This window comes from Oncorhynchus mykiss, chromosome 9 (genome assembly GCF_013265735.2).
Source record: "Oncorhynchus mykiss isolate Arlee chromosome 9, USDA_OmykA_1.1, whole genome shotgun sequence".
NCBI lineage: Eukaryota > Metazoa > Chordata > Actinopteri > Salmoniformes > Salmonidae > Oncorhynchus > Oncorhynchus mykiss.
This window is the reverse complement of record NC_048573.1, coordinates 3,711,449-3,736,233: the sequence shown is the minus strand read 5'-3', so window position 1 is coordinate 3,736,233 and position 24,785 is coordinate 3,711,449. Positions and strand designations below refer to the sequence as shown.

Genomic DNA, 24,785 nt, shown 5'->3' with positions numbered 1-24,785 from the left:
TCTCTTCTCAGAGCAGGCAGGCCCGTTGCCCTAGTGACTCCAGGGCAGGCAGGCCCGTTGCCCTAGCAACTCCAGGGCAGGCCCGTTTCCTTAGCAACTCCAGGGAAGTTAGTCCCGTTGCCCTAGCGACTCCATACAGATACAGCTGTAGACATCTAGAGCCAGGTCTGCATGTGTCAAAACTTTGTTCCTTTGCACAATGTCTCTGGTTCACGTGCACAATGTCTCTGATTAACGTGCACAATGTCTCTGGTTCACGTGCACAATGTCTCTGGTTAACGTGCACAATGTCTCTGGTTAACGTGCACAATGTCTCTGGTTAACGTGCACAATGTCTCTGGTTAACGTGCACAATGTCTCTGGTTAACGTGCACAATGTCTCTGATTAACGTGCACAATGTCTCTGGTTAACGTGCACAATGTCTCTGGTTAACGTGCACAATGTCTCTGGTTAACGTGCACAATGTCTCTGGTTAACGTGCACAATGTCTCTGGTTAACGTGCACAATGTCTCTGGTTAACGTGCACAATGTCTCTGGTTAACGTGCACAATGTCTCTGGTTAACGTGCACAATGTCTCTGGTTAACGTGCACAATGTCTCTGGTTAACGTGCACAATGTCTCTGGTTAACGTGCACAATGTCTCTGGTTAACGTGCACAATGTCTCTGGTTAACGTGCACAATGTCTCTGGTTAACGTGCACAATGTCTCTGGTTCACGTGCACAATGTCTCTGGTTAACGTGCACAATGTCTCTGGTTAACGTGCACAATGTCTCTGGTTAACGTGCACAATGTCTCTGGTTAACGTGCACAATGTCTCTGGTTAACGTGCACAATGTCTCTGGTTAACGTGCACAATGTCTCTGGTTCACGTGCACAATGTCTCTGGTTCACGTGCACAATGTCTCTGGTTAACGTGCACAATGTCTCTGGTTAACGTGCACAATGTCTCTGGTTAACGTGCACAATGTCTCTGGTTCACGTGCACAATGTCTCTGGTTCACGTGCACAATGTCTCTGGTTCACGTGCACAATGTCTCTGGTTCACGTTCTCTTGTAAATGTCCAAAACTCACCAAAAATATATCCTACTCACCTACTCACCTATATATATATGTGTATAACTTTATGAGCTGGATTGCCTGTCTTTGCAATGCATTTACACACACATATATACACACACACACACACACACACACACACACACACACACACACACACACACACACACACACACACACACACACACACACACACACAACAGTGGCAGTCGGTGCCGTTTAAGATTAGGGAGGACATTTATTTTTATTTTTAAATTAGCATTTCTATTACAGGATGTTGAATGACTGTCATTCAAATTCCATTCACCCAGTTCAATGTAACATCGATAGGTTTAAATCAAATTGTATTTGTCACATGCGCCGGTGTAGATCTTACAGTGAAATTCTTACTTACCAGCCCTTAACCAACCCATAACCAGCCTTACCAGCCCTTAACCAACCCATAACCAGCCTTACCAGCCCTTAACCAACCCATAACCCGCCTTACCAGCCATTAACCAACCCATAACCAGCCTTACCAGCCCTTAACCAACCCATAACCTGCCTTACCAGCCCTTAACCAACCCATAACTAGCCTTACCAGCCCTTAACCAACCCATAACCAGCCTTACCAGCCCTTAACCAACCCATAACCAGCCTTTCCAGCCCTTAACCAACCCATAACCAGCCTTTCCAGCCCTTAACCAACCCCTTACCAGCCTTTAACCAACCCATAACCAGCCTTACCAACCCTTAACCAACCCAGAACCAGCCGTACCAGCCCTTAACCAACCCATAACCAGCCTTACAAGCCCTTAACCAACCCATAACCCGCCTTACCAGCCCTTAACCAACCCCTTACCAGCCCTTAACCAACCCTTAACAAACCCATAACCAGCCTTACCAGCCCTTAACTAACCCATAACCAGCCTTACCAGTCCTTAACCAACCCATAACCAGCCTTACCAGCCCTTAACCAACCCATAACCCGCCTTACCAGCCATTAACCAACCCATAACCAGCCTTACCAGACCTTAACCAACCCATTACCAGCCTTACCAGCCCTTAACCAACCCATAACCAGCCTTACCAGCCTTTAACCAACCCATAACCAGCCTTACCAGCCCTTAACCAACCCATAACCTGCCTTACCAGCCCTTAACCAACCCCTTACCAGCCTTACCAACCCTTAACCAACCCATAACTAGCCTTAGCAGCCCTTAACCAACCCATAACCAGCCTTACCAGCCCTTAACCAACCCATAACTAGCCTTTCCAGCCCTTAACCAACCCATAACCAGCCTTTCCAGCCCTTAACCAACCCCTTACCAGCCCTTAACCAACCCTTAACCAACCCATAACCAGCCTTACCAGCCCTTAACCAACCCATAACCAGCCTTTCCAGCCCTTAACCAACCCATAACCAGCCTTACCAGCCCTTAACCAACCCATAACCCGCCTTACCAGCCCTTAACCAACCCTTAACCAGCCTTACCAGCCCTTAACCAACCCATAACCAGCCTTACCAGCCCTTAACCAACCCATAACCCGCCTTACCAGCCCTTAACCAACCCCTTACCAGCCTTTAACCAGCCCTTAACCAACCCCTTACCAACCCTTAACCAACCCATAACCAGCCTTACCAACCCTTAACCAACCCAGAACCAGCCTTACCAGCCCTTAACCAACCCATAACCCGCCTTACCAGCCCTTAACCAACCCATAACCCGCCTTACCAGCCCTTAACCAACCCATAACTAGCCTTAAGAGCAGCAGTAAAATAACAATAGTGAGGCTATATACAGGGTATTACGGTACAGAGTCAATGTGGAGGCTATATACAGGGTATTACGGTACAGAGTCAATGTGGAGGCTATATACAGGATATTACAGTACAGAGTCAATGTGGAGACTATATACAGGATATTACGGTACAGAGTCAATGTGGAGGCTATATACAGGGTATTACGGTACAGAGTCAATGTGGAGGCTATATACAGGGAATTACGGTACAGAGTCAATGTGGAGGCTATATACAGGGTATTACGGTACAGAGTCAATGTGGAGGCTATATACAGGGTATTACGGTACAGAGTCAATTTGGAGGCTATATACAGGGTTTTACGGTACAGAGTCAATGTGGAGGCTATATACAGGGTATTACGGTACAGAGTCAATGTGGAGACTATATACAGGGTATTACGGTACAGAGTCAATGTGGAGACTATATACAGGGTATTACGGTACAGAGTCAATGTGGAGGCTATATACAGGGTATTACGGTACAGAGTCAATGTGGAGACTATATACATGGTATTACGGTACAGAGTCAATGTGGAGGCTATATACAGGGGGTACCGGTACAGAGTCAATATGGAGGCTATATACAGGTTATTACGGTACAGAATCAATGTGGAGGCTATATACAGGGGGTACCGGTACAGAGTCAATATGGAGGCTATATACAGGGTATTACGGTACAGAGTCAATGTGGAGGCTATATACAGGGGGTACCGGTACAGAGTCAATGTGGAGGCTATATACAGGGGGTACCGGTACAGAGTCAATGTGGAGGCTATATACAGGGGGTACTGGTACAGAGTCAATGTGGAGGCTATATACAGGGTATTACGGTACAGAGTCAATATGGAGGCTATATACAGGGTATTACGGTACAGAGTCAATGTGCAAACATTGAACGATAAAGATATTAAAATAATATTTAAAGATGCATGGCATCATCATACAACTGCAAAATAGTTCAAAACAACACCAAATTATTAACGTCAACTTTCAATTGAGTAGATCCTTTCAATCTGGAGTAAACCTTGTCCTACCCTTCACTCTGGAGTAAACTCTGTCCTACCCTTCACTCTGGAGATAACCTTGTCCTACCCTTCACTCTGGAGTAAACCTTGTCCTACCCTTCACTCTGGAGTAAACCTTGTTTTACCCTTCACTCTGGAGAAAACCCTGTCCTACCCTTCACTCTGGAGAAAACCCTGTCCTACCCTTCACTCTGGAGATAACCCTGTCCTACCCTTCACACTGGAGATAACCCTGGCCTACCCTTCACTCTGGAGATAACCCTGTCCTACCCTTCACACTGGAGATAACCCAGGCCTACTCTTCACACTGGAGATAACCCTGTCCTGCCCTTCACTCTGGAGATAACCCTGTCCTGCCCTTCACTCTGGAGATAACCCTGTCCTACCCTTCACTCTGGAGAAAACCCTGGCCTACCCTTCCCTCTGGAGTAAACCCTGTCCTAGCCTTCACACTGGAAGAAGCCCTGTCCTACCCTTCACGCTGGAGAAAACCCTGTCCTACCCTTCATGCTGGAGAAAACCCTGTCCTACCCTTCACGCTGGAGAAAACCCTGTCCTACCCTTCACTCTGGAGATAACCCTGTCCTACCCTTCACACTGGAGATAACCCTGGACCACCCTTCACACTGGAAGAAGCCCTGTCCTACCCTTCACGCTGGAGAAAACCCTGTCCTGCCCTTCACTCTGGAGAAAACCCTGGCCTACCCTTCACTCTGGAGTAAACCCTGTCCTACCCTTCACTCTGGAGATAACCCTGTCCTGCCCTTCACTCTGGAGAAAACCCTGTCCTACCCTTCACTCTGGAGAAAACCCTGGCCTACCCTTCACTCTGGAGTAAACCCTGTCCTAGCCTTCACACTGTAAGAAGCCCTGTCCTACCCTTCACGCTGGAGAAAACCCTGCCCTACCCTTCATGCTGGAGAAAACCCTGTCCTACCCTTCACTCTGGAGAAAACCCTGTCCTACCCTTCACGCTGGAGAAAACCCTGTCCTACCCTTCACTCTGGAGAAAACCCTGTCCTACCCTTCACTCTGGAGATAACCCTGTCCTACCCTTCACACTGGAGAAAACCCTGTCCTGCCCTTCACTCTGGAGTAAACCCTGTCCTACCCTTCACACTGGAAGAAGCCCTGTCCTACTCTTCACGCTGGAGAAAACCCTGTCCTGCCCTTCATGCTGGAGAAAACCCTGTCCTACCCTTCACACTGGAAGAAGCCCTGTCCTACCCTTCACGCTGGAGAAAACCCTGTCCTGCCCTTCACTCTGGAGATAACCCTGGCCTACCCTTCACTCTGGAGTAAACCCTGGCCTACCCTTCACTCTGGAGATAACCCTGGCCTACCCTTCACTCTGGAGATAGCCCTGGCCTACCCTTCACTCTGGAGATAACCCTGTCCTACTCTTCACTCTGGAGATAACCCTGGCCTACCCTTCACTCTGGAGATAACCCTGTCCTACTCTTCACTCTGGAGAAAACCCTGGCCTACCCTTCACTCTGGAGATAACCCTGTCCTACCCTTCACTCTGGAGATAACCCTGTCCTACTCTTCACTCTGGAGATAACCCTGTCCTACTCTTCACTCTGGAGATAACCCTGTCCTACCCTTCACTCTGGAGATAACCCTGGCCTACCCTTCACTCTGGAGATAACCCTGGCCTACCCTTCACTCTGGAGATAACCCTGGCCTACCCTTCACTCTGGAGATAACCCTGTCTTACCCTTCACTCTGGAGAAAATCCTGTCCTACTCTTCACTCTGGAGATAACCCTGTCCTACTCTTCACTCTGGAGATAACCCTGTCCTACTCTTCACTCTGGAGATAACCCTGTCCTACCCTTCACTCTGGAGATAACCCTGGCCTACCCTTCACTCTGGAGATAACCCTGGCCTACCCTTCACTCTGGAGATAACCCTGTCTTACCCTTCACTCTGGAGATAACCCTGGCCTACCCTTCACTCTGGAGATAACCCTGTCTTACCCTTCACTCTGGAGAAAATCCTGTCCTACCCAAATAACTGCCAAACACCTCATATCTATCTTTATACACATTCATATTTCATCAGTGGAACTAGAAGGATTCCTAGGTAACATTTTGCTGATTGGCAATTATGTATTTTGGATTCTGAAGGGCATATTATATACAATTATATACAAATATAGTCTAGTTACTGTTTTTTTTTTTTTTTACCTTAAACATTTCAATCCCTTCTATTGCCACTATTAATTTCCCTCCACAAGGGGGCGTACATGTACCATATCGTTGTTATTTATTTTTTTAATTAGGCAAGTCAGTTCAGAACAAATTCTTATTTTCAATGACGGCCTGGCAAAAGGCCTCCTGCGGGGGACAGTGGCTGGGATTAATAAATCAATCAAATATAAATCTAGGACAAAACACACATCAGGACAAGGAGACAACACAACACTACATAAAGAGATACCTAAAGACGACAACATAGCAAGGCAGCAACACATGACAACACAGCATGGTAGCAGCACAAAACATGGTACAAAGATTACTGGGCACAGACAAAAGCGCAAAGGTTAAGAAGATAAAGATGGAATGGTACATGTATGCCCCCTTGTGAGTTCATGGTGGTATTGCATGCTGTATCAGGCTACAAACATGGAGTCCTCCGTTATCAGATTCAGTTCGTCACGACATCTCGTCTGGACAGGTCCCCCCCCTTACGTCAGCAACGGGCACTTTTCAGCTGGAGCTTCCCGATTGGGAAGCTCAGAGCCCTCGATGAACCAACGTTTTGGATGCAATCATCAGAGAAACGAACTGTAGGATAACATTTCCATACACCACTGCACAACAGGTTGAAGTCAAAAGTGGTTGCTTTTCCATGAATGGGGTTTACACGGACAGGGTAGCCTAGTTTGTTTACGAAATAACAAATTATCACATCAATATCCCAAACTCCAGTGAGTACAAGCCAAAGGCTAGAGAATCATTGTCTTTGCCTAGTCATGCATAGCCTAACCTTTTCTAAATAGGCATTTTCTATTTATTCCTGCATTGTAGCCAAGTAACGTTGCGTTAATGCGGTTCATCCAATCCGATCTGGAGAGATTTATATTCCAAAATCGCTGCGAACTGACTGAAGAAAATCCTGAACAAGTACCGGGTGCGGGGTGGCTGCGACATTGATATAAAATAATCGCGCGTACGGTTCCATGTTGACGCTCACGTAACACAACAAACCGTTTTACACCCGTTTAGCTCTGGTCCATGGTGTTACGTCTGTTCCTCTGCTTAGTTAGTGGAGGAACGTGAAGTAAGCGCCCTGGACCAGAGCTAGCATCCTTCCAGCGTCGTTCGGTCAGTTGGTCTCATAGTCATTCGTGAGCAGGAAAAACAAAACAACACTTAGAGGATCCTTTTCATAATCAATAATAAAAAAATAAAAAATCACCACAATGTTAGTTATTTGAAGCATATTGGATCGATCAGTAGTCTACTAGTGACTTGATATGCCAGCCGAGGTAGACATTGACATCGTTTATTATGGGTAGGAGAAATACAAGGCTGTAGTGTTCCCCCTTGGCCACTAGATGTCGCTACGAAACTATCAGACATTCCAATGTGGGACCACAGAGAATCATAATCAATTACGTTTGAGTCATTTAGCAGACGCTCTTACCCAGTGCCACTAGGGTTTAAGTGCCTTGCTCAAAGGCACATCGACAGATTTTTTTTTCTCACCTAGTCGGCTCGGGATTTGAACCAGTAACTTTTCGGGTTACTGGCACCAACGCTCTTAACTGCTAGGCTAGCTGCCGCCCAATTGGTATTCCAATTCTTAATTCTATGAGTCAGACAGACAAGTTTCCCCAGCTCTCGGGTGTGAGTTGACTTCTGTTCAAGGTTTTTATCATGTGAAACGTGACAGTGTAGTTTTTTAGCAATTTCAATACAAGTAAGCAGTTGACATAATATGGATATTTAACGTGTAAAGTTTAACAGTGAAATAAATGTGTGAATGTCTCGGATGGAGAGAGAGAGAGAGAGAGAGAGACAGAGAGAGAGAGAGAGAGACACAGACAGAGAGACAGAGAGAGAGAGAGAGAGAGAGAGACAGAGAGAGAGAGAGAGACAGAGATAGAGACAGAGATAGAGACAGAGAGAGAGAGAGAGACAGAGAGACAGAGAGACAGAGACACAGAGAGAGAGAGAGAGAGACACAGACACACAGAGACAGAGAGAGAGAGAGAGAGACACAGAGAGAGAGAGAGAGAGAGAGAGAGAGAGAGACAGACACAGACACAGAGAGAGAGAGAGAGAGAGAGAGAGAGAGAGAGAGAGAGAGAGAGAGACAGAGAGAGAGAGACAGAGAGACAGAGACACAGAGAGAGAGAGAGAGAGACACAGACAGAGAGACAGAGAGAGAGAGAGAGAGAGAGACAGAGAGAGAGAGACAGAGAGAGAGAGACAGAGAGACAGAGACACAGAGAGAGAGAGAGAGAGACACAGACAGAGAGACAGAGAGAGAGAGAGAGAGAGAGACAGAGAGAGAGAGAGAGACAGAGATAGAGACAGAGAGAGAGAGAGAGACAGAGAGAGAGAGAGAGAGACACAGACAGAGAGACAGAGAGAGAGAGAGAGAGAGAGACAGAGAGAGAGAGAGAGACAGAGATAGAGACAGAGAGAGAGAGAGAGACAGAGAGACAGAGACACAGAGACACAGAGAGAGAGAGAGAGAGACACAGACACACAGAGACAGAGAGAGAGAGAGAGAGACACAGAGAGAGAGAGAGAGAGAGAGAGAGAGAGACAGACACAGACACAGAGAGAGAGAGAGAGAGAGAGAGAGAGAGAATATTGAGTGAGGAGGAAGTGGTGTGGATAGGAACACTGACTACATCTATCAACAACTTGTAAAGAGATTTACTCCATCTTGGTTCTCTGGGTTGGTGCTCTGTTACCGCTCTACAGAAGACACTGTAGTAAAGTATGCAGGGAGAGAGTCGTTAAGAGAGAGAGCAAGGGAGGGAGGGAGGGAGAGAGAGAAAGATGGGGAGAGAGTCGTTAAGAGAGAGAGCAAGGGAGGGAGGGAGGGAGGGAGAAATTACACTTTTTACCATCTGTTCTGATCATTGGGATTTTCCCCTGGAGTAGTGGAAAGTGGGTTGGAAAAACACATTGAGATAAATATAGACAGATTGAGTAGCGTACCGTAACTCTTCTAATAGATACCTTTATACCTCCTCTCAGTGGCAAGATAGAAAGAGACCATCAACACATTGAGTAGAGTACCGTAACTATTCTAATAGATACCTTTATACCTCCTCTCAGATAGAAAGACACCACCAACACATTGAGTAGAGTACCGTAACTATTCTAATAGAGACCTTTATACCTCCTCTCAGTGGCAAGATAGAAAGACACCACCAACACATTGAGTAGAGTCCCATAACTCTTCTAATAGAGACCTTTATACCTCCTCTCAGATAGAAAGACACCACCAACACATTGAGTAGAGTACCGTAACTATTCTAATAGAGACCTTTATACCTCCTCTCAGTGGCAAGATAGAAAGACACCATCAACACATTGAGTAGAGTACCGTAACTATTCTAATAGATACCTTTATACCTCCTCTCAGATAGAAAGACACCACCAACACATTGAGTAGAGACCCATAACTCTTCTAATAGATACCTTTATACCTCCTCTCAGTGGCAAGATAGAAAGAGACCACCAACACATTGAGTAGAGTACCGTAACTCTTCTAATAGATACCTTTATACCTCCTCTCAGTGGCAAGATAGAAAGACACCACCAACACATTGAGTAGAGACCCATAACTCTTCTAATAGATACCTTTATACCTCCTCTCAGTGGCAAGATAGAAAGAGACCATCAACACATTGAGTAGAGTACCGTAACTCTTCTAATAGATACCTTTATACCTCCTCTCAGTGGCAAGATAGAAAGACACCACCAACACATTGAGTAGAGTACCGTAACTATTCTAATAGATACCTTTATACCTCCTCTCAGTGGCAAGATAGAAAGACACCACCAACACATTGAGTAGAGTACCGTAACTATTCTAATAGAGACCTTTATATCTCCTCTCAGATAGAAAGACACCACCAACACATTGAGTAGAGTACCGTAACTCTTCTAATAGATACCTTTATACCTCCTCTCAGTGGCAAGATAGAAAGACACCACCAACACATTGAGTAGAGTACCGTAACTATTCTAATAGAGACCTTTATACCTCCTCTCAGTGGCAAGATAGAAAGACACCACCAACACATTGAGTAGAGTACCGTAACTATTCTAATAGATACCTTTATACCTCCTCTCAGTGGCAAGATAGAAAGAGACCATCAACACATTGAGTAGAGTCCCATAACTCTTCTTGAAAGTTAGAAAATATAACTTTATTTTTCTCACGATAGAAAGACACCACCAACAACAAAAGATACATATTTCTCAATTCTTAAATATAAAAACAAAAGTTTATAACACAATAGTTACTGTATAGTACACTCCCTTAAATATATACAACCATGGATATAGTGGTGTGTGTTTCTGGCCCAACCCTGCTCAGGGTGTCTACTATGGGAGGAGAATCCGGACTAGGGGGGGGGGCAACTTCAGACCACAGCCTTCACCCCAACGCAGCTCGAGCCCTCCCTCCCTCCCTCCCTCCCTCCCTCCCTCCCTCCCTCCCTCCCTCCCTCCCTCCCTCCCTGTCTGTCTGTCTGTCTGTCTGTCTTTCTATCTCTCTCTCACTCACCCTCTCACCCACTCACCCTCTCACCCACTCACCCTCTGACCCACTCACCCTCTCACCCACTCACCCTCTGACCCTCTCACCCACTCACCCTCTCTCCCTCCCTGTTTTTCTCTCCCTCTCTCTCTTCCTTCCTCCATCCCTCGGTACAGGGTCTCGTCAAACTCTCCTTTATGCACAGTCATCAGTAAGGTTACACTGTGCCCAGCACTTTTCAGCCACACACACACACACACACACACACACACACACACACACACACACATGCTCCAGCCAGCAAGCTGTCAATCATTCATCTCCATGGTAACCTCTAACCTCATTGATCTCCCCTACAATAGTTATGGAGTTCAAACAGTGAAGTGTTGAATTGTTTGGAAAAATACCACTTGGTGTAGTCCCCAAAATACTGAATGGTGTATATATAGTCCCCCAAATACTGCATGGTGTATATATAGTCCCCAAAATACTGAATGGTATATATATAGTCCCCAAAATACTGAATGGTGTATATATAGTCCCCAAAATACTGCATGGTGTATATATAGTCCCCAAAATACTGCATGGTGTATATATAGTCCCCAAAATACTGAATGGTGTATATATAGTCCCCAAAATACTGAATGGTATATATATAGTCCCCAAAATACTGAATGGTGTATATATAGTCCCCAAAATACTGCATGGTGTATATATAGTCCCCAAAATACTGCATGGTGTATATATAGTCCCCAAAATACTGAATGGTGTATATATAGTCCCCAAAATACTGAATGGTATATATATAGTCCCCAAAATACTGCATGGTGTATATATAGTCCCCAAAATACTGAATGGTGTGTATATAGTCCCCAAAATACTGAATGGTGTATATAGTCCCCAAAATACTGAATGGTGTATATATATAGTCCCCAAAATACTGCATGGTGTATATATAGTCCCCAAAATACTGAATGGTGTGTATATAGTCCCCAAAATACTGCATGGTGTATATATAGTCCCCAAAATACTGCATGGTGTGTATATAGTCCCCAAAATACTGAATGGTGTATATATATAGTCCCCAAAATACTGAATGGTGTATATATAGTCCCCAAAATACTGAATGGTGTATATATAGTCCCCAAAATACTGAATGGTGTGTATATAGTCCCCAAAATACTGCATGGTGTATATATAGTCCCCAAAATACTGCATGGTGTGTATATAGTCCCCAAAATACTGAATGGTGTATATATAGTCCCCAAAATACTGAATGGTGTATATATAGTCCCCAAAATACTGCATGGTGTGTATATATAGTCCCCAAAATACTGCATGGTGTGTATATATAGTCCCCAAAATACTGCATGGTGTATATATAGTCCCCAAAATACTGCATGGTGTATATATAGTCCCCAAAATACTGCATGGTGTATATATAGTCCCCAAAATACTGCATGGTGTATATATAGTCCCCAAAATACTGCATGGTGTGTATATAGTCCCCAAAATACTGCATGGTGTGTATATAGTCCCCAAAATACTGCATGGTGTATATAGTCCCCAAAATACTGCATGGTGTATATAGTCCCCAAAATACTGCATGGTGTGTATATAGTCCCCAAAATACTGCATGGTGTGTATATAGTCCCCAAAATACTGCATGGTGTGTATATAGTCCCCAAAATACTGCATGGTGTATATAGTCCCCAAAATACTGCATGGTATATATAGTCCCCAAAATACTGCATGGTGTATATAGAGCATTCTGAAGACCCCTTGACTTTTTCCACATTTTGTTACGTTACAACCTTATTCTAAAATGGTTTAAATAATTTTTACACACAATGCCCGATAATATCAAAGCAAAAGCAGGTTTTTAGAAATATTTGCAAATGTACATAAATATTATTATCATTATCATAAATATTATAAACCTTATTTACATAAGTATTCAGACCCTTCGCTATGAGACTCTAAATTGAGTTCAGGTGGATCCTGTTTCCATTGATCATCCTTGAGATGTTTCTACAACTTGATTGGAGTCCACCTGTGGTAAATTCAATTGATTGGACATGATTTGGAAAAGGCACACGCCTGTCTATATAAAGTCCCACAGTTAACAGTGCATGTCAGAGCAAAAACCAAGCCATGAGGTCAAAGGAATTGTCTGTAGAGCTCAGAGACAGGATTGTGTCGAGGCACAGATCTGGGGAAGGGTACCTAAACATTTCTGCAGCATTGAAGTTCACCAAGAACACAATGGCCTCCATCATTCTTAAATGGAAGAAGTTTGGAACCACCAAGAGCTGGCCACCCAGCCAAACTGAGCAATCAGGGGAGAAGGGCCTTGGTTAGGGAGGTGACCAATAACCAGATGGTCACTCTGACAGAGCTCCAGAGTTCCTCTGTGGAGATGGGAGAACCTTCCAGAAGGACAACCATCTCTGCAGCGCTCCACCAATCAGGCCTTTATGGTAGAGTGGCCAGATGGAAGCCACTCCTTAGAAAAAGGCACCTAAAGGCCTCTCTGACCATGAGAAACAAGATTCTCTGGTCTGATGAAACCAAGATTTGGTCTGAATGCCAAGTGTCACGTCTGGAGGAAACCTGGCACCATCCCTACGGTGAAGCATGGTGGTGGCAGCATCATGCTGTGGGGATGTTTTTCAGCGGCAGGGACTGGAAGACTAGTCAGGATCGAGGGAAAGATGAACGGAGCAAAGTACAGAGAGATCCGTGATGAAAACCTGCTCCTGAGCACTCAGGACCTCAGACTGGGGCGAAGGTTCACCTTCCAACAGGACCACGACCCCAAGCACACAGCCAAGACAACGCAGGAGTGGCTTCAGGACAAGTCTCTGAATGTTCTTGAGTGGCCCAGCCAGAGCCCGGACTTGAACTCGATCGAACATCTCTGTAGAGACCTGAAAATAGCTGTGCAGCGACGCTCCCCATCCAACCTGACAGAGCTTGAGAGGATCTGCAGAGAAGAATGGGAGAAACTCCCCAAATACAGGTGTGACAAGCTTGTACCATCATACCCAAGAAGACTGGATTCTGTAATCGCTTCCAAAGCACTGAGTAAAGGGTCTGAATACTTTTGTAAATTGAATATTTCAGTTATTTATTTGTATTAAATTAGCAACATTTTCTACAAAACAGTTTTTGCTTTGTCATTATGGGGTTCTTATTCTGTAGGTTGGTTCCGTTGAGGTTCTGAGGTACCACACTGTTGATCTGGGTTCTTATTCTTCAGGCTGGTTCCATTGAGGTTCTGAGGTACCACACTGTTGATCTGGGTTCTTATTCTGTAGGCTGGTTCCGTTGAGGTTCAGAGGTACCACACTGTTGATCTGGGTTCTTATTCTGTAGGCTGGTTCCGTTGAGGTTCTGAAGTACCATACTGTTGATCTGGGTTCTTATTCTTCAGGCTGGTTCCATTGAGGTTCTGAGGTACCACACTGTTGATCTGGGTTCTTATTCTTCAGGCTGGTTCTGTTGAGGTTCTGAGGTACCACACTGTTGATCTGGGTTCTTATTCTGTAGGTTGGTTCCGTTGAGGTTCAGAGGTACCACACTGTTGATCTGGGTTCTTATTCTTCAGGCTGGTTCCATTGAGGTTCAGAGGTACCACACTGTTGATCTGGGTTCTTATTCTTCAGGCTGGTTCTGTTGAGGTTCTGAGGTACCACACTGTTGATCTGGGTTCTTATTCTTCAGGCTGGTTCCATTGAGGTTCTGAGGTACCACACTGTTGATCTGGGTTCTTATTCTGTAGGCTGGTTCCGTTGAGGTTCAGAGGTACCACACTGTTGATCTGGGTTCTTATTCTGTAGGCTGGTTCCGTTGAGGTTCTGATGTACCACACTGTTGATCTGGGTTCTTATTCTTCAGGCTGGTTCCATTGAGGTTCTGAGGTACCACACTGTTGATCTGGGTTCTTATTCTGTAGGCTGGTTCCGTTGAGGTTCTGAGGTACCATACTGTCGATCAGGGAACTGGAGTCACACCAACAACACAGACATGACTAGAGGAAGAAGAGAGGGATGGAGGAAGAGTTTAGAGGAGATAACACAGGAACACTCTTCCCAGAGCATTTCTGGGGTCGAAACCTTTCTATATTTATCCCTCCTCTTTATCTTTCTCTCTCTCTGTCTCTGTCTCTCTCTTTCTCCCCATGTCTCTCTCTCTCTTTCTCCCCATGTCTCTCTCTCTCTTTCTCCCCATGTCTCTCTCTCTCTTTCTCCCCATGTCTCTCTCTCTCTTTCTCCCCATGTCTCTCTCTCTCTTTCTCCCCATGTCTCTGTCTCTCTTTCTCCCCATGTCTCTCTCTCTATTTCTCCCCATCAAATCAAATGTATTTATATAGCCCTTTGTACATCAGCTGATATCTCAAAGTGCTGTACATAAACCCAGCCTAAAACCCCAAACAGCAAGCATGTCTCTCTCTCTGGCTCTTCTCCCACACTCCCTCTCTCTCTCTCTCTTTCTCCCCATGTCTCTCTCTCTGGCTCTTCTCCCACACTCCCCCTCTCTCTCTTTCTCCACGTCTCTCTCTCTCTCTTTCTCCCCATGTCTCTCTCTCTGGCTCTTCTCCCACACTCCCTCTCGCTCCCCCCCACTCACTCTGTTTTGGTCTCTCTTTCTCTCTCTCTCTCTCTCTCTCTCTCTCTCTCTCTCTCTCTCTCATTTTCTCTCTCTCTCTCTCATTTTCTCCCTCCCTCTCTCTCTCACCCTTTCCCCCCTCCCTCTCTCTCTCTCCCTCCCTTTCCCTCCCTTGCTCTCTGTGTGTCCCTGCCGTTATCTGTCTCACACGACCCATTGAACCCATGACCTCACAGCCACTAGGACCTCATTGGATCATGGATCGAGAGGTGGCTTGACATTGGAAGAGCTCACACACACACACACACACACACACACACACACACACACACACACACACACACACACACACACACACACACACACACACACACACACACACACACAGTCCTACCTTGAAGCAGTTTTTGAACTTCTTGCTGACGAAGTAGAGTATGATGGGGTTGATGCAGGAGTTGACTGTGGCCAGGTTAATACTGAAGTAGTCGAGGACCAACAGGAAACTACAGACACAACAACAGACACAGTTAATACTGCTGTAGTCTAGGAACAACAGGAAACTACAGACACAACAACAGACACAGTTAATACTGCTGTAGTCGAGGACCAACAGGAAACTACAGACACAACAACAGACACGGATAATACTGCTGTAGTCTAGGAACAACAGGAGACTACAGACACAACAACAGACACAGTTAATACTGCTGTAGTCCAGGACCAACAGGAAACTACAGACACAACAGACACAGTTAATACTGCTGTAGTCTAGGAACAACAGGAGACTACAGACACAACAACAGACACGGATAATACTGCTGTAGTCTAGGAACAACAGGAGACTACAGACACAACAACAGACACAGTTAATACTGCTGTAGTCGAGGACCAACAGGAAACTACAGACACAACAACAGACACGGATAATACTGCTGTAGTCTAGGAACAACAGGAGACTACAGACACAACAACAGACACAGTTAATACTGCTGTAGTCCAGGACCAACAGGAAACTACAGACACAACAGACACAGTTAATACTGCTGTAGTCTAGGAACAACAGGAGACTACAGACACAACAACATACATAGTCAATACTGAAGTTGTCTAGGAACAACAGGAGACTACAGACACAACAACAGACACAGTTAATACTGAAGTAGTCGAGGACCAACAGGAAACTACAGACACAACAACAGACACAGTTAATACTGAAGTAGTCGAGGACCAACAGGAAACTAGAATATAGTGATAGAATATATATTTTAATGTACATTTTTTGAGAAATGTATCTAAATTGTCGCAATTTAGTAGCTAGTGTGTCCGTGATAGCGTGTGTGTGTGTGTGTGTCCCTACTTGAGCAGTTCACAGCGTCGGGCATCATGAGGCATGTAAACCATCTTCTTCAGGATCCTGCTGAGGTGCAGAGGGAACCAGCACAGAGCGAAGATCAAGACCAGACAGAACACTGCCTTGGCTACCTCCCGACGCTACAGAGAGACAGGGGTGAGGAGAGAGGGCGTAGAGAGGGAGTGTGTGTGTGTGTGTGTGTGTGTGTGTGGGTGTGTGTGTGTGTGTGTGTGCGTGCGCGTGCGTGTGTGTACCTGTTTGAGGTGTTCGCTGAGCGCGATGCGGAGAGATCCGTTCCTGTGATGTAACATCTCACATGTCATCAGAGTGTAGAACACTGCGGAACACGCCAACGGAACACAGAAATAGAATCCAAACAACCACCAGTCTTTGGCATCCCGGTAGAACTACAGAACAACACAAACAACACAAACAATATTACCCTCCCCTACACACACATTAAACACCAGTCTTTGGCATCCCGGTAGAACTAGAGAACAACACAAACAACACAAACAATATTACCCTCCCCTACACACACATTAAACACCAGTTCAACAGCAACAAACTCCAGGACAGTGATTCAGATCCTCAACACAAGCCTAACCCCTGCTTCAACAAAGTACTGAGTAAAGAGTCTGAATACTTATGTAAATGTGATATTTCTGTTTTTTATTTTGTATAGATTTGCAAGAATAAAACATTAAAAACTGTTTTTGCTTTGACATTATGGGGTATTGTGATGTCATTATGGGGTATTGTGATGTTATTATGGGGTATTGTGATGTCATTATGGGGTATTGTGATGTCATTATCGGGTATTGTGATGTCATTATGGGGTATTGTGATGTCATAATGGGGTATTGTGATGTCGTTATGGGGTCTTGTGATGTCATTATGGGGTATTGTGATGCTATTATGGGGTATTGTGATGTCATTATAGGGTATTGTGATGCTATTATGGGGTATTGTGATGTCATTAAGGGGTATTGTGATGTCATTATGTGGTATTGTGATGTCATTAAGGGGTATTGTGATGTCATTATGGGGTATTGTGATGTCATTAAGGGGTATTGTGATGTCATTATGTGGTATTGTGATGTCATTAAGGGGTATTGTGATGTCATTATGTGGTATTGTGATGTCATTAAGGGGTATTGTGATGTCATTAAGGGGTATTGTGATGTCATTATGGGGTATTGTGATGTCATTAAGGGGTATTGTGATGTCATTAAGGGGTATTGTGATGTCATTATGGGGTATTGTGATGTCATTAAGGAGTATTGTGATGTCATTATGTGGTATTGTGATGTCATTAAGGGGTAGTGTGATGTCATTATGGGGTATTGTGATGTCATTAAGGGGTATTGTGTGTAGATTGATGAGGAAAAAAATACAATTGAATCCATTTTAGAATAAGGCTGTAACGTAACAAAATGTGGAAATAATCGAGGGGTCTGAATACTTTCAGGATGCACCGTATGCCATGTCCGTCTCAGTCACCAGATCTCAACCCACCGTACATAAAAACACACACGTGCACTAACCCCCCCCCCCCCCCCCCCTTCTCACCGTCATGAATGGTGTCTGTGGGTTGAGCATGCAGGTCCGTATGGTCGCGTTCCTGTTTAAAACAATAGGGTTACCTTAACACACACTGCCAATAGGGTTACCTTAACACACACACTACCAATAGGGCTACCTTAACACACTACCAATAGGTTTACCTTATTAACACACTACCAATAGGGTTACCTTAACACACACACTACCAATAGGGTTACCTTAACACACTACCAATAGGTTTACCTTATTAACACACTACCAATAGGGTTACCTTAACACACTACCAATAGGGTTACCTTATTAACACACTACCAATAGGGTTACCTTATTAACACACCACCAATAGGGTTACCTTAACACACTACCAATAGGGTTACCTTATTAACACACTACCAATAGGGTTACCTTATTAACACACTACCAATAGGGTTACCTTATTAACACACTACCAATAGGGTTACCTTAACACACTACCAATAGGGTTACCTTATTAACACACTACCAATAGGGTTACCTTATTAACACACTACCAATAGGGTTACCTTATTAACACACTACCAATAGGGTTACCTTATTAACACACTACCAATAGGGTTACCTTATTAACACACTACCAATAGGGTTACCTTATTAACACACTACCAATAGGGTTACCTTAACACACTACCAATAGGGTTACCTTATTAACACACTACCAATAGGGTTACCTTATTAACACACTACCAATAGGGTTACCTTATTAACACACTACCAATAGGGTTACCTTAACACACTACCAATAGGGTTACCTTATTAACACACTACCAATAGGGTTACCTTATTAACACACTACCAATAGGGTTACCTTATTAACACACTACCAATAGGGTTACCTTAACACACTACCAATAGGGTTACCTTATTAACACACTACCAATAGGTTTACCTTATTAACACACTACCAATAGGGTTACCTTATTAACACACTACCAATAGGGTTACCTTAACACACTACCAATAGGGTTACCTTATTAACACACTACCAATAGGGTTACCTTATTAACACACTACCAATAGGGTTACCTTATTAACACACTACCAATAGGGTTACCTTAACACACTACCAATAGGGTTACCTTAACACACACTACCAATAGGGTTACCTTATTAACACACTACCAATAGGGTTACCTTATTAACACACTACCAATAGGGTTACCTTAACACACTACCAATAGGGTTACCTTATTAACACACTACCAATAGGCTTACCTTATTAACACACTACCAATAGGGTTACCTTATTAACACACTACCAATAGGGTTACCTTATTAACACACTACCAATAGGGTTACCTTAACACACTACCAATAGGGTTACCTTATTAACACACTACCAATAGGGTTACCTTAACACACTACCAATAGGGTTACCTTAACACACACTACCAATAGGGTTACCTTATTAACACACTACCAATAGGGTTACCTTATTAACACACTACCAATAGGGTTACCTTATTAACACACTACCAATAGGCTTACCTTATTAACACACTACCAATAGGGTTACCTTATTAACACACTACCAATAGGGTTACCTTATTAACACACTACCAATAGGGTTACCTTATTAACACACTACCAATAGGGTTACCTTATTAACACACTACCAATAGGGTTACCTTAACACACTACCAATAGGGTTACCTTATTAACACACTACCAATAGGGTTACCTTATTAACACACTACCAATAGGGTTACCTTATTAACACACTACCAATAGGGTTACCTTAACACACTACCAATAGGGTTACCTTATTAACACACTACCAATAGGGTTACCTTATTAACACACTACCAATAGGGTTACCTTAACACACTACCAATAGGGTTACCTTATTAACACACTACCAATAGGGTTACCTTATTAACACACTACCAATAGGGTTACCTTATTAACACACTACCATTAGGGTTACCTTATTAACACACTGCCAATAGGGTTACCTTATTAACACACTACCAATAGGGTTACCTTATTAACACACTACCAATAGGGTTACCTTAACACACTACCAATAGGGTTACCTTAACACACTACCAAACTGAAACTGAACAAGGCCTTGAACCGAAACATCGACCACAATAAATATGCAGAGGTAAAAACCGTGTGTGTGTGTGTGTGTGTGTGTGTGTGTGTGTGTGTGTGTGTGTGTGTGTGTGTGTGTGTGTCTGTGTGTGTTACCTGTACTCAAAGGTGACCATGTTGAATCCTATTGCCTCTGGTACAGCCATCAGAATGGATAACAGCCATATAGAGATGATCTCTACTGCTGTTAACAGGGGAACACCGACACCCTGGACCCTGCTCCATGACGCTACCGCACGATACCTACACACACACAGACACACACACACACACACACACACACAGACAGACACAACCGCACGCACACACACACATAGACAGACACACACACAGTTATCTTAGTTCATTTCCCTGTCCTTCTAGCAGGGCCTCCCTATTCCCTATTTAGTGCACTACTAGGTGTGCTTTGGGACAAAACCATGATGGTTGAGCTTAGTGTGGAGGTGTGTGTGTGTGTGTGTGTGTGTGTGTGTCTTACCTGTCCATGCTCAGGGCACACAGGTTGAGTACAGTGATGCCAACAGAAGCTTTCTGCAGGAAGGGGAACAGTTTACAGAGGAACAGACCAATGGAGCTGTCATCGAACGGCCACGAGCCAACCAGGAGCTAAAATATAGAGGAGGAGATGGTAGGATTAGAGGAGAGGAGAGGAAAGGGGAGGAGAGGGAAGGGGAGGGGAGAGGAGGGGAGGGGAGGGGAACAGTTTACAGAGGAACAGACCAATGGAGCTGTCATCAAATGGCCACGAGCCAGCCAGGAGCTAAAATATAGAGGAGGAGAGGAGAGGAGAGGAGAGGAGAGGAGAGGAGAGGAGAGGAGAGGAGAGGAGAGGAGAGGGGAGGGGAGGGGAGAGGAGGGGAGGGGAGGAGGGGAGGGGAACAGTTTACAGAGGAACAGACCAATGGAGCTGTCATCAAACGGCCACGAGCCAGCCAGGAGCTAAAATATAGAGGAGGGGAGGAGAGGAGAGGAGAGGAGACACCTATTCCCTGTTTAGTGCACTGCTTATAACCAACTCTGGTAGTGGCCTATGTAGAGAATATTCAGACAGACAGACAGACAGAGAGACAGAGAGACAGAGAGACAGAGTGAATGGGCAAGACAGAAATATTTAAGTGCCTTTGAACAGGGTATGGTAGTATGTGTCAGGTGCACCTGGTCTTGTGTCAAGAACTGCAACGCTGCAGGTTTCCCCCCCCACTCTCAACAGTTTCCTGTGTGTATCAAGACTGGCCAACCATCCAAAGGACGTCTAGCCGACTTGGCACAAATGTGGGAAGCATTGCACCCACCTGGGGTCCAAGGTCCCCTGATTAGAGGGGAACAATGAAAACAAGCAGTGGTACCGGCTTCGAGGTCCAGAGTTCAGTTTGTGGGATTTAGATATATTATATTGAGCCAGTTTGAGCCAGTTTCTCACAGCAATGAAAACAGTCCTGCAGCATCAGGAAACGCTGATTATAATTCATGGATTATTATATATATTACTATATAATTCATGGATTATTATATATATTACTATATAATTCATGGATTATTATATATATTATTATATAATTCATGGATTATTAAATATATTACTATATAATTCATGGATTATTAAATATATTACTATATAATTCATGGATTATTAAATATATTACTATATAATTCATGGATTATTATATATATTACTATATAATTCATGGATTATTATATATATTATTATATAATTCATGGATTATTAAATATATTACTATATAATTCATGGATTATTAAATATATTACTATATAATTCATGGATTATTATATATATTACTATATAATTCATGGATTATTATATATATTACTATATAATTCATGGATTATTAAATATATTACTATATAATTCATGGATTATTATATATATTATTATATAATTCATAGATTATTATATATATTACTATATAATTCATGGATTATTATATATATTACTATATAATTCATGGATTATTACATATATTACTATATAATTCATGTTTGTAGGGGTTGATACATATTTCGTGTCAAAGTGGAAATTACAAAACTTTACCAGCCTTTTTATTTGTTATTTTTTAAACCTTGAATACACTAAAAGTTTGCATTTCTTTCTGTGCAGGAAAAATCAAGATCATCAAATTAAGATACGGCATCTGTAAAAATATATATATATTTTTTTTACCTTATAAACGTTGATGGGTATATCTATAGTGATATAGATCAGATCTCCCAGGGCCAGGCTGGCGATCAGGGCGTTAGGTCCATTCCTCATCGTCTTATTCAGGTAGATAATCCTCAGTAGAGTGGCGTTTCCCACCATCCCCACCATGAATATCACACAGCTAATCACTGTGTTTATGTATTTAAAGGCTGTCTTTATGAAGGTCACCTGGTGGCAGACAGGGGGCACTACAGGCTGAACACGCACTGCCCAGGACGACGTGTTGGAGGTGAGGTGATGGGGTCCGTGTTTCAGATGTTGGTGTCCACGGTCAGAGTCAGGAGAGGGTGTGGATGAGATGGGGGTAATGAGGTTCAGAGATGCGATGTCTTGGGGGTTTTGGGAGGGGTTTTGGGGGTCCAGTAGCAGACCCAGGGGGGTGTCTGTACTGTGGAAGGCTGAGACAGGGAGATTTCCTGTCAGGCTGGGTTGGCTCTGACACTGTCCCACTGTGAAGGTGTGGAACACCACCAGCACCAACAACATGGACGAAACAGGAACAGTAGAACCCATTCTGACTCTAGAACCTGTTCTAGAACGTATTCAACAGTTCAGGGAAGAGATGGAGGATTCCAGGCAGGATAGTTCTAGATTCCACAGTGATTCAGGATTCTACTAGGGAGATTCCACAGTGATTCAGGATTCTACTAGGGAGGTTCCACAGTGATTCAGATTCCACTAGGGAGGTTCCACAGTGATTCAGGATTCCACTAGGGAGGTTCCACAGTGATTCAGGATTCCACTAGGGAGGTTCCACAGTGAGTCAGGATTCCACTAGGAAGGTTCCACAGTGATTCAGGATTCTACTAGGGATTCCACAGTGATTCAGGATTCCACTAGGGAGGTTCCACAGTGATTCAGGATTCTACTAGGGAGATTCCACAGTGATTCGGGATTCTACTAGGGAGATTCCACAGTGATTCGGGATTCTACTAGGGAGATTCCACAGTGATTCAGGATTCCACTAGGGAGGTTCCACAGTGATTCAGATTCCACTAGGGAGGTTCCACAGTGATTCAGGATTCCACTAGGGAGGTTCCACAGTGATTCAGGATTCCACTAGGGAGGTTCCACAGTGAGTCAGGATTCCACTAGGAAGGTTCCACAGTGATTCAGGATTCTACTAGGGATTCCACAGTGATTCAGGATTCTACTAGGGAGGTTCCACAGTGATTCAGATTCCACTAGGGAGGTTCCACAGTGATTCAGGATTCCACTAGGGAGGTTCCACAGTGATTCAGGATTCCACTAGGGAGGTTCCACAGTGATTCAGGATTCTACTAGGGAGGTTCCACAGTGATTCAGATTCCACTAGGGAGGTTCCACAGTGATTCAGGATTCCACTAGGGAGGTTCCACAGTGATTCAGGATTCTACTAGGGAGGTTCCACAGTGATTCAGGATTCCACTAGGGAGGTTCCACAGTGATTCAGGATTCTACTAGGGAGATTCCACAGTGATTCGGGATTCTACTAGGGAGATTCCACAGTGATTCGGGATTCTACTAGGGAGATTCCACAGTGATTCAGGATTCCACTAGGGAGGTTCCACAGTGATTCAGGATTCTACTAGGGAGGTTCCACAGTGATTCAGGATTCCACTAGGGAGGTTCCACAGTGATTCAGGATTCCACTAGGGAGGTTCCACAGGTCCTCTGGAGAAAAGGGGAAAAAGGAGAGGAAATATTGCTAATATGACAAAGGACAGGATTTGTGGAGGGGCACAAATCTTTATTTCTTAACTTGGTTTTCTTGTACTTTATATTTCTTGAAACGAACTGTCCAACCCCTCTACTGTCCTAACAGAGTCATTAAGATCAATCTGTAGTAGACTGACTCTAACACCGGTATCCTGTTTCAATTACTGACACATAAACAATGAAATAACTCCCCACCTCTCTCTCTCCTGTCTCTCTATCCCCTGTCTCTCTCCCTCCTGTCTCTCTCTCCCCTGTCTCTCTCCCTCTCTCTCTCCTGTCTCTCTCCCTCTCTCTCCCCTGTCGCTCTCTCCCCTGTCTCTCTCCCTCTCTCCCTCCTTTCTCTCTCCCCCTGCCTCTCTCTCTCCCCTGTCTCTCTCCCTCCTGTCTCTCTCTCCCTCTCTCTCTCCCTCTCGCTCTCCTGTCTCTCTCTCCCCTGTCTCTCTCCCTCTCTCTCTCCTTTCTCTCTCCCCCTGCCTCTCTCTCTCCCCTGTCTCTCTCTCTCCTGTCTCTCTATCCCCTGTCTCTCTCCCTCCTGTCTCTCTCTCCCCTGTCTCTCTCCCTCTCTCTCTCCTGTCTCTCTCCCTCTCTCTCTCCTGTCTCTC

General features: G+C 44.3%; 2 protein-coding genes across 2 annotated transcripts in view; both read right to left on the bottom strand.

The window, feature by feature from the left end:
• Positions 1–1,203: 1,203 nt before the first annotated feature.
• Positions 1,204–12,595, bottom strand: LOC118965968. The gene is made up of 2 exons (XM_036987092.1): positions 10,850–12,595; positions 1,204–1,261 (listed from the first exon to the last, which is right to left on the bottom strand). Exon 1 carries the CDS (start codon positions 12,402–12,404, stop codon positions 10,947–10,949), a length of 1,458 nt encoding a protein of 485 aa, XP_036842987.1. The 5' UTR covers positions 12,405–12,595; the 3' UTR covers positions 1,204–1,261; positions 10,850–10,946.
• A 1,115-nt stretch (positions 12,596–13,710) lies between these two features.
• The window catches only part of LOC110532882 (endothelin receptor type B-like), a 12,875-nt gene continuing 1,800 nt past the window's right edge, over positions 13,711–24,785 (bottom strand). Inside the window, exons 3-11 of the mRNA XM_036987091.1 lie at positions 22,447–24,138; positions 20,746–20,873; positions 20,364–20,510; positions 18,141–18,192; positions 16,823–16,975; positions 16,575–16,708; positions 15,612–15,720; positions 14,534–14,639; positions 13,711–14,359 (exon numbers count right to left, since the gene is read on the bottom strand). Of these exons, the coding sequence (XP_036842986.1) occupies positions 14,322–14,359; positions 14,534–14,639; positions 15,612–15,720; positions 16,575–16,708; positions 16,823–16,975; positions 18,141–18,192; positions 20,364–20,510; positions 20,746–20,873; positions 22,447–22,998 (1,419 nt within the window). The 5' untranslated portion in view covers positions 22,999–24,138 and the 3' untranslated portion in view covers positions 13,711–14,321. The remainder of the gene's footprint in view (positions 14,360–14,533; positions 14,640–15,611; positions 15,721–16,574; positions 16,709–16,822; positions 16,976–18,140; positions 18,193–20,363; positions 20,511–20,745; positions 20,874–22,446; positions 24,139–24,785) is intronic.

Coding starts and splice junctions, on each gene's coding strand:
- LOC118965968 (XM_036987092.1), bottom strand. CDS start 12,404: ATGTGGAAAAAGTCAAGGGGTCTTCAGAATGCTCTATATACACCATGC.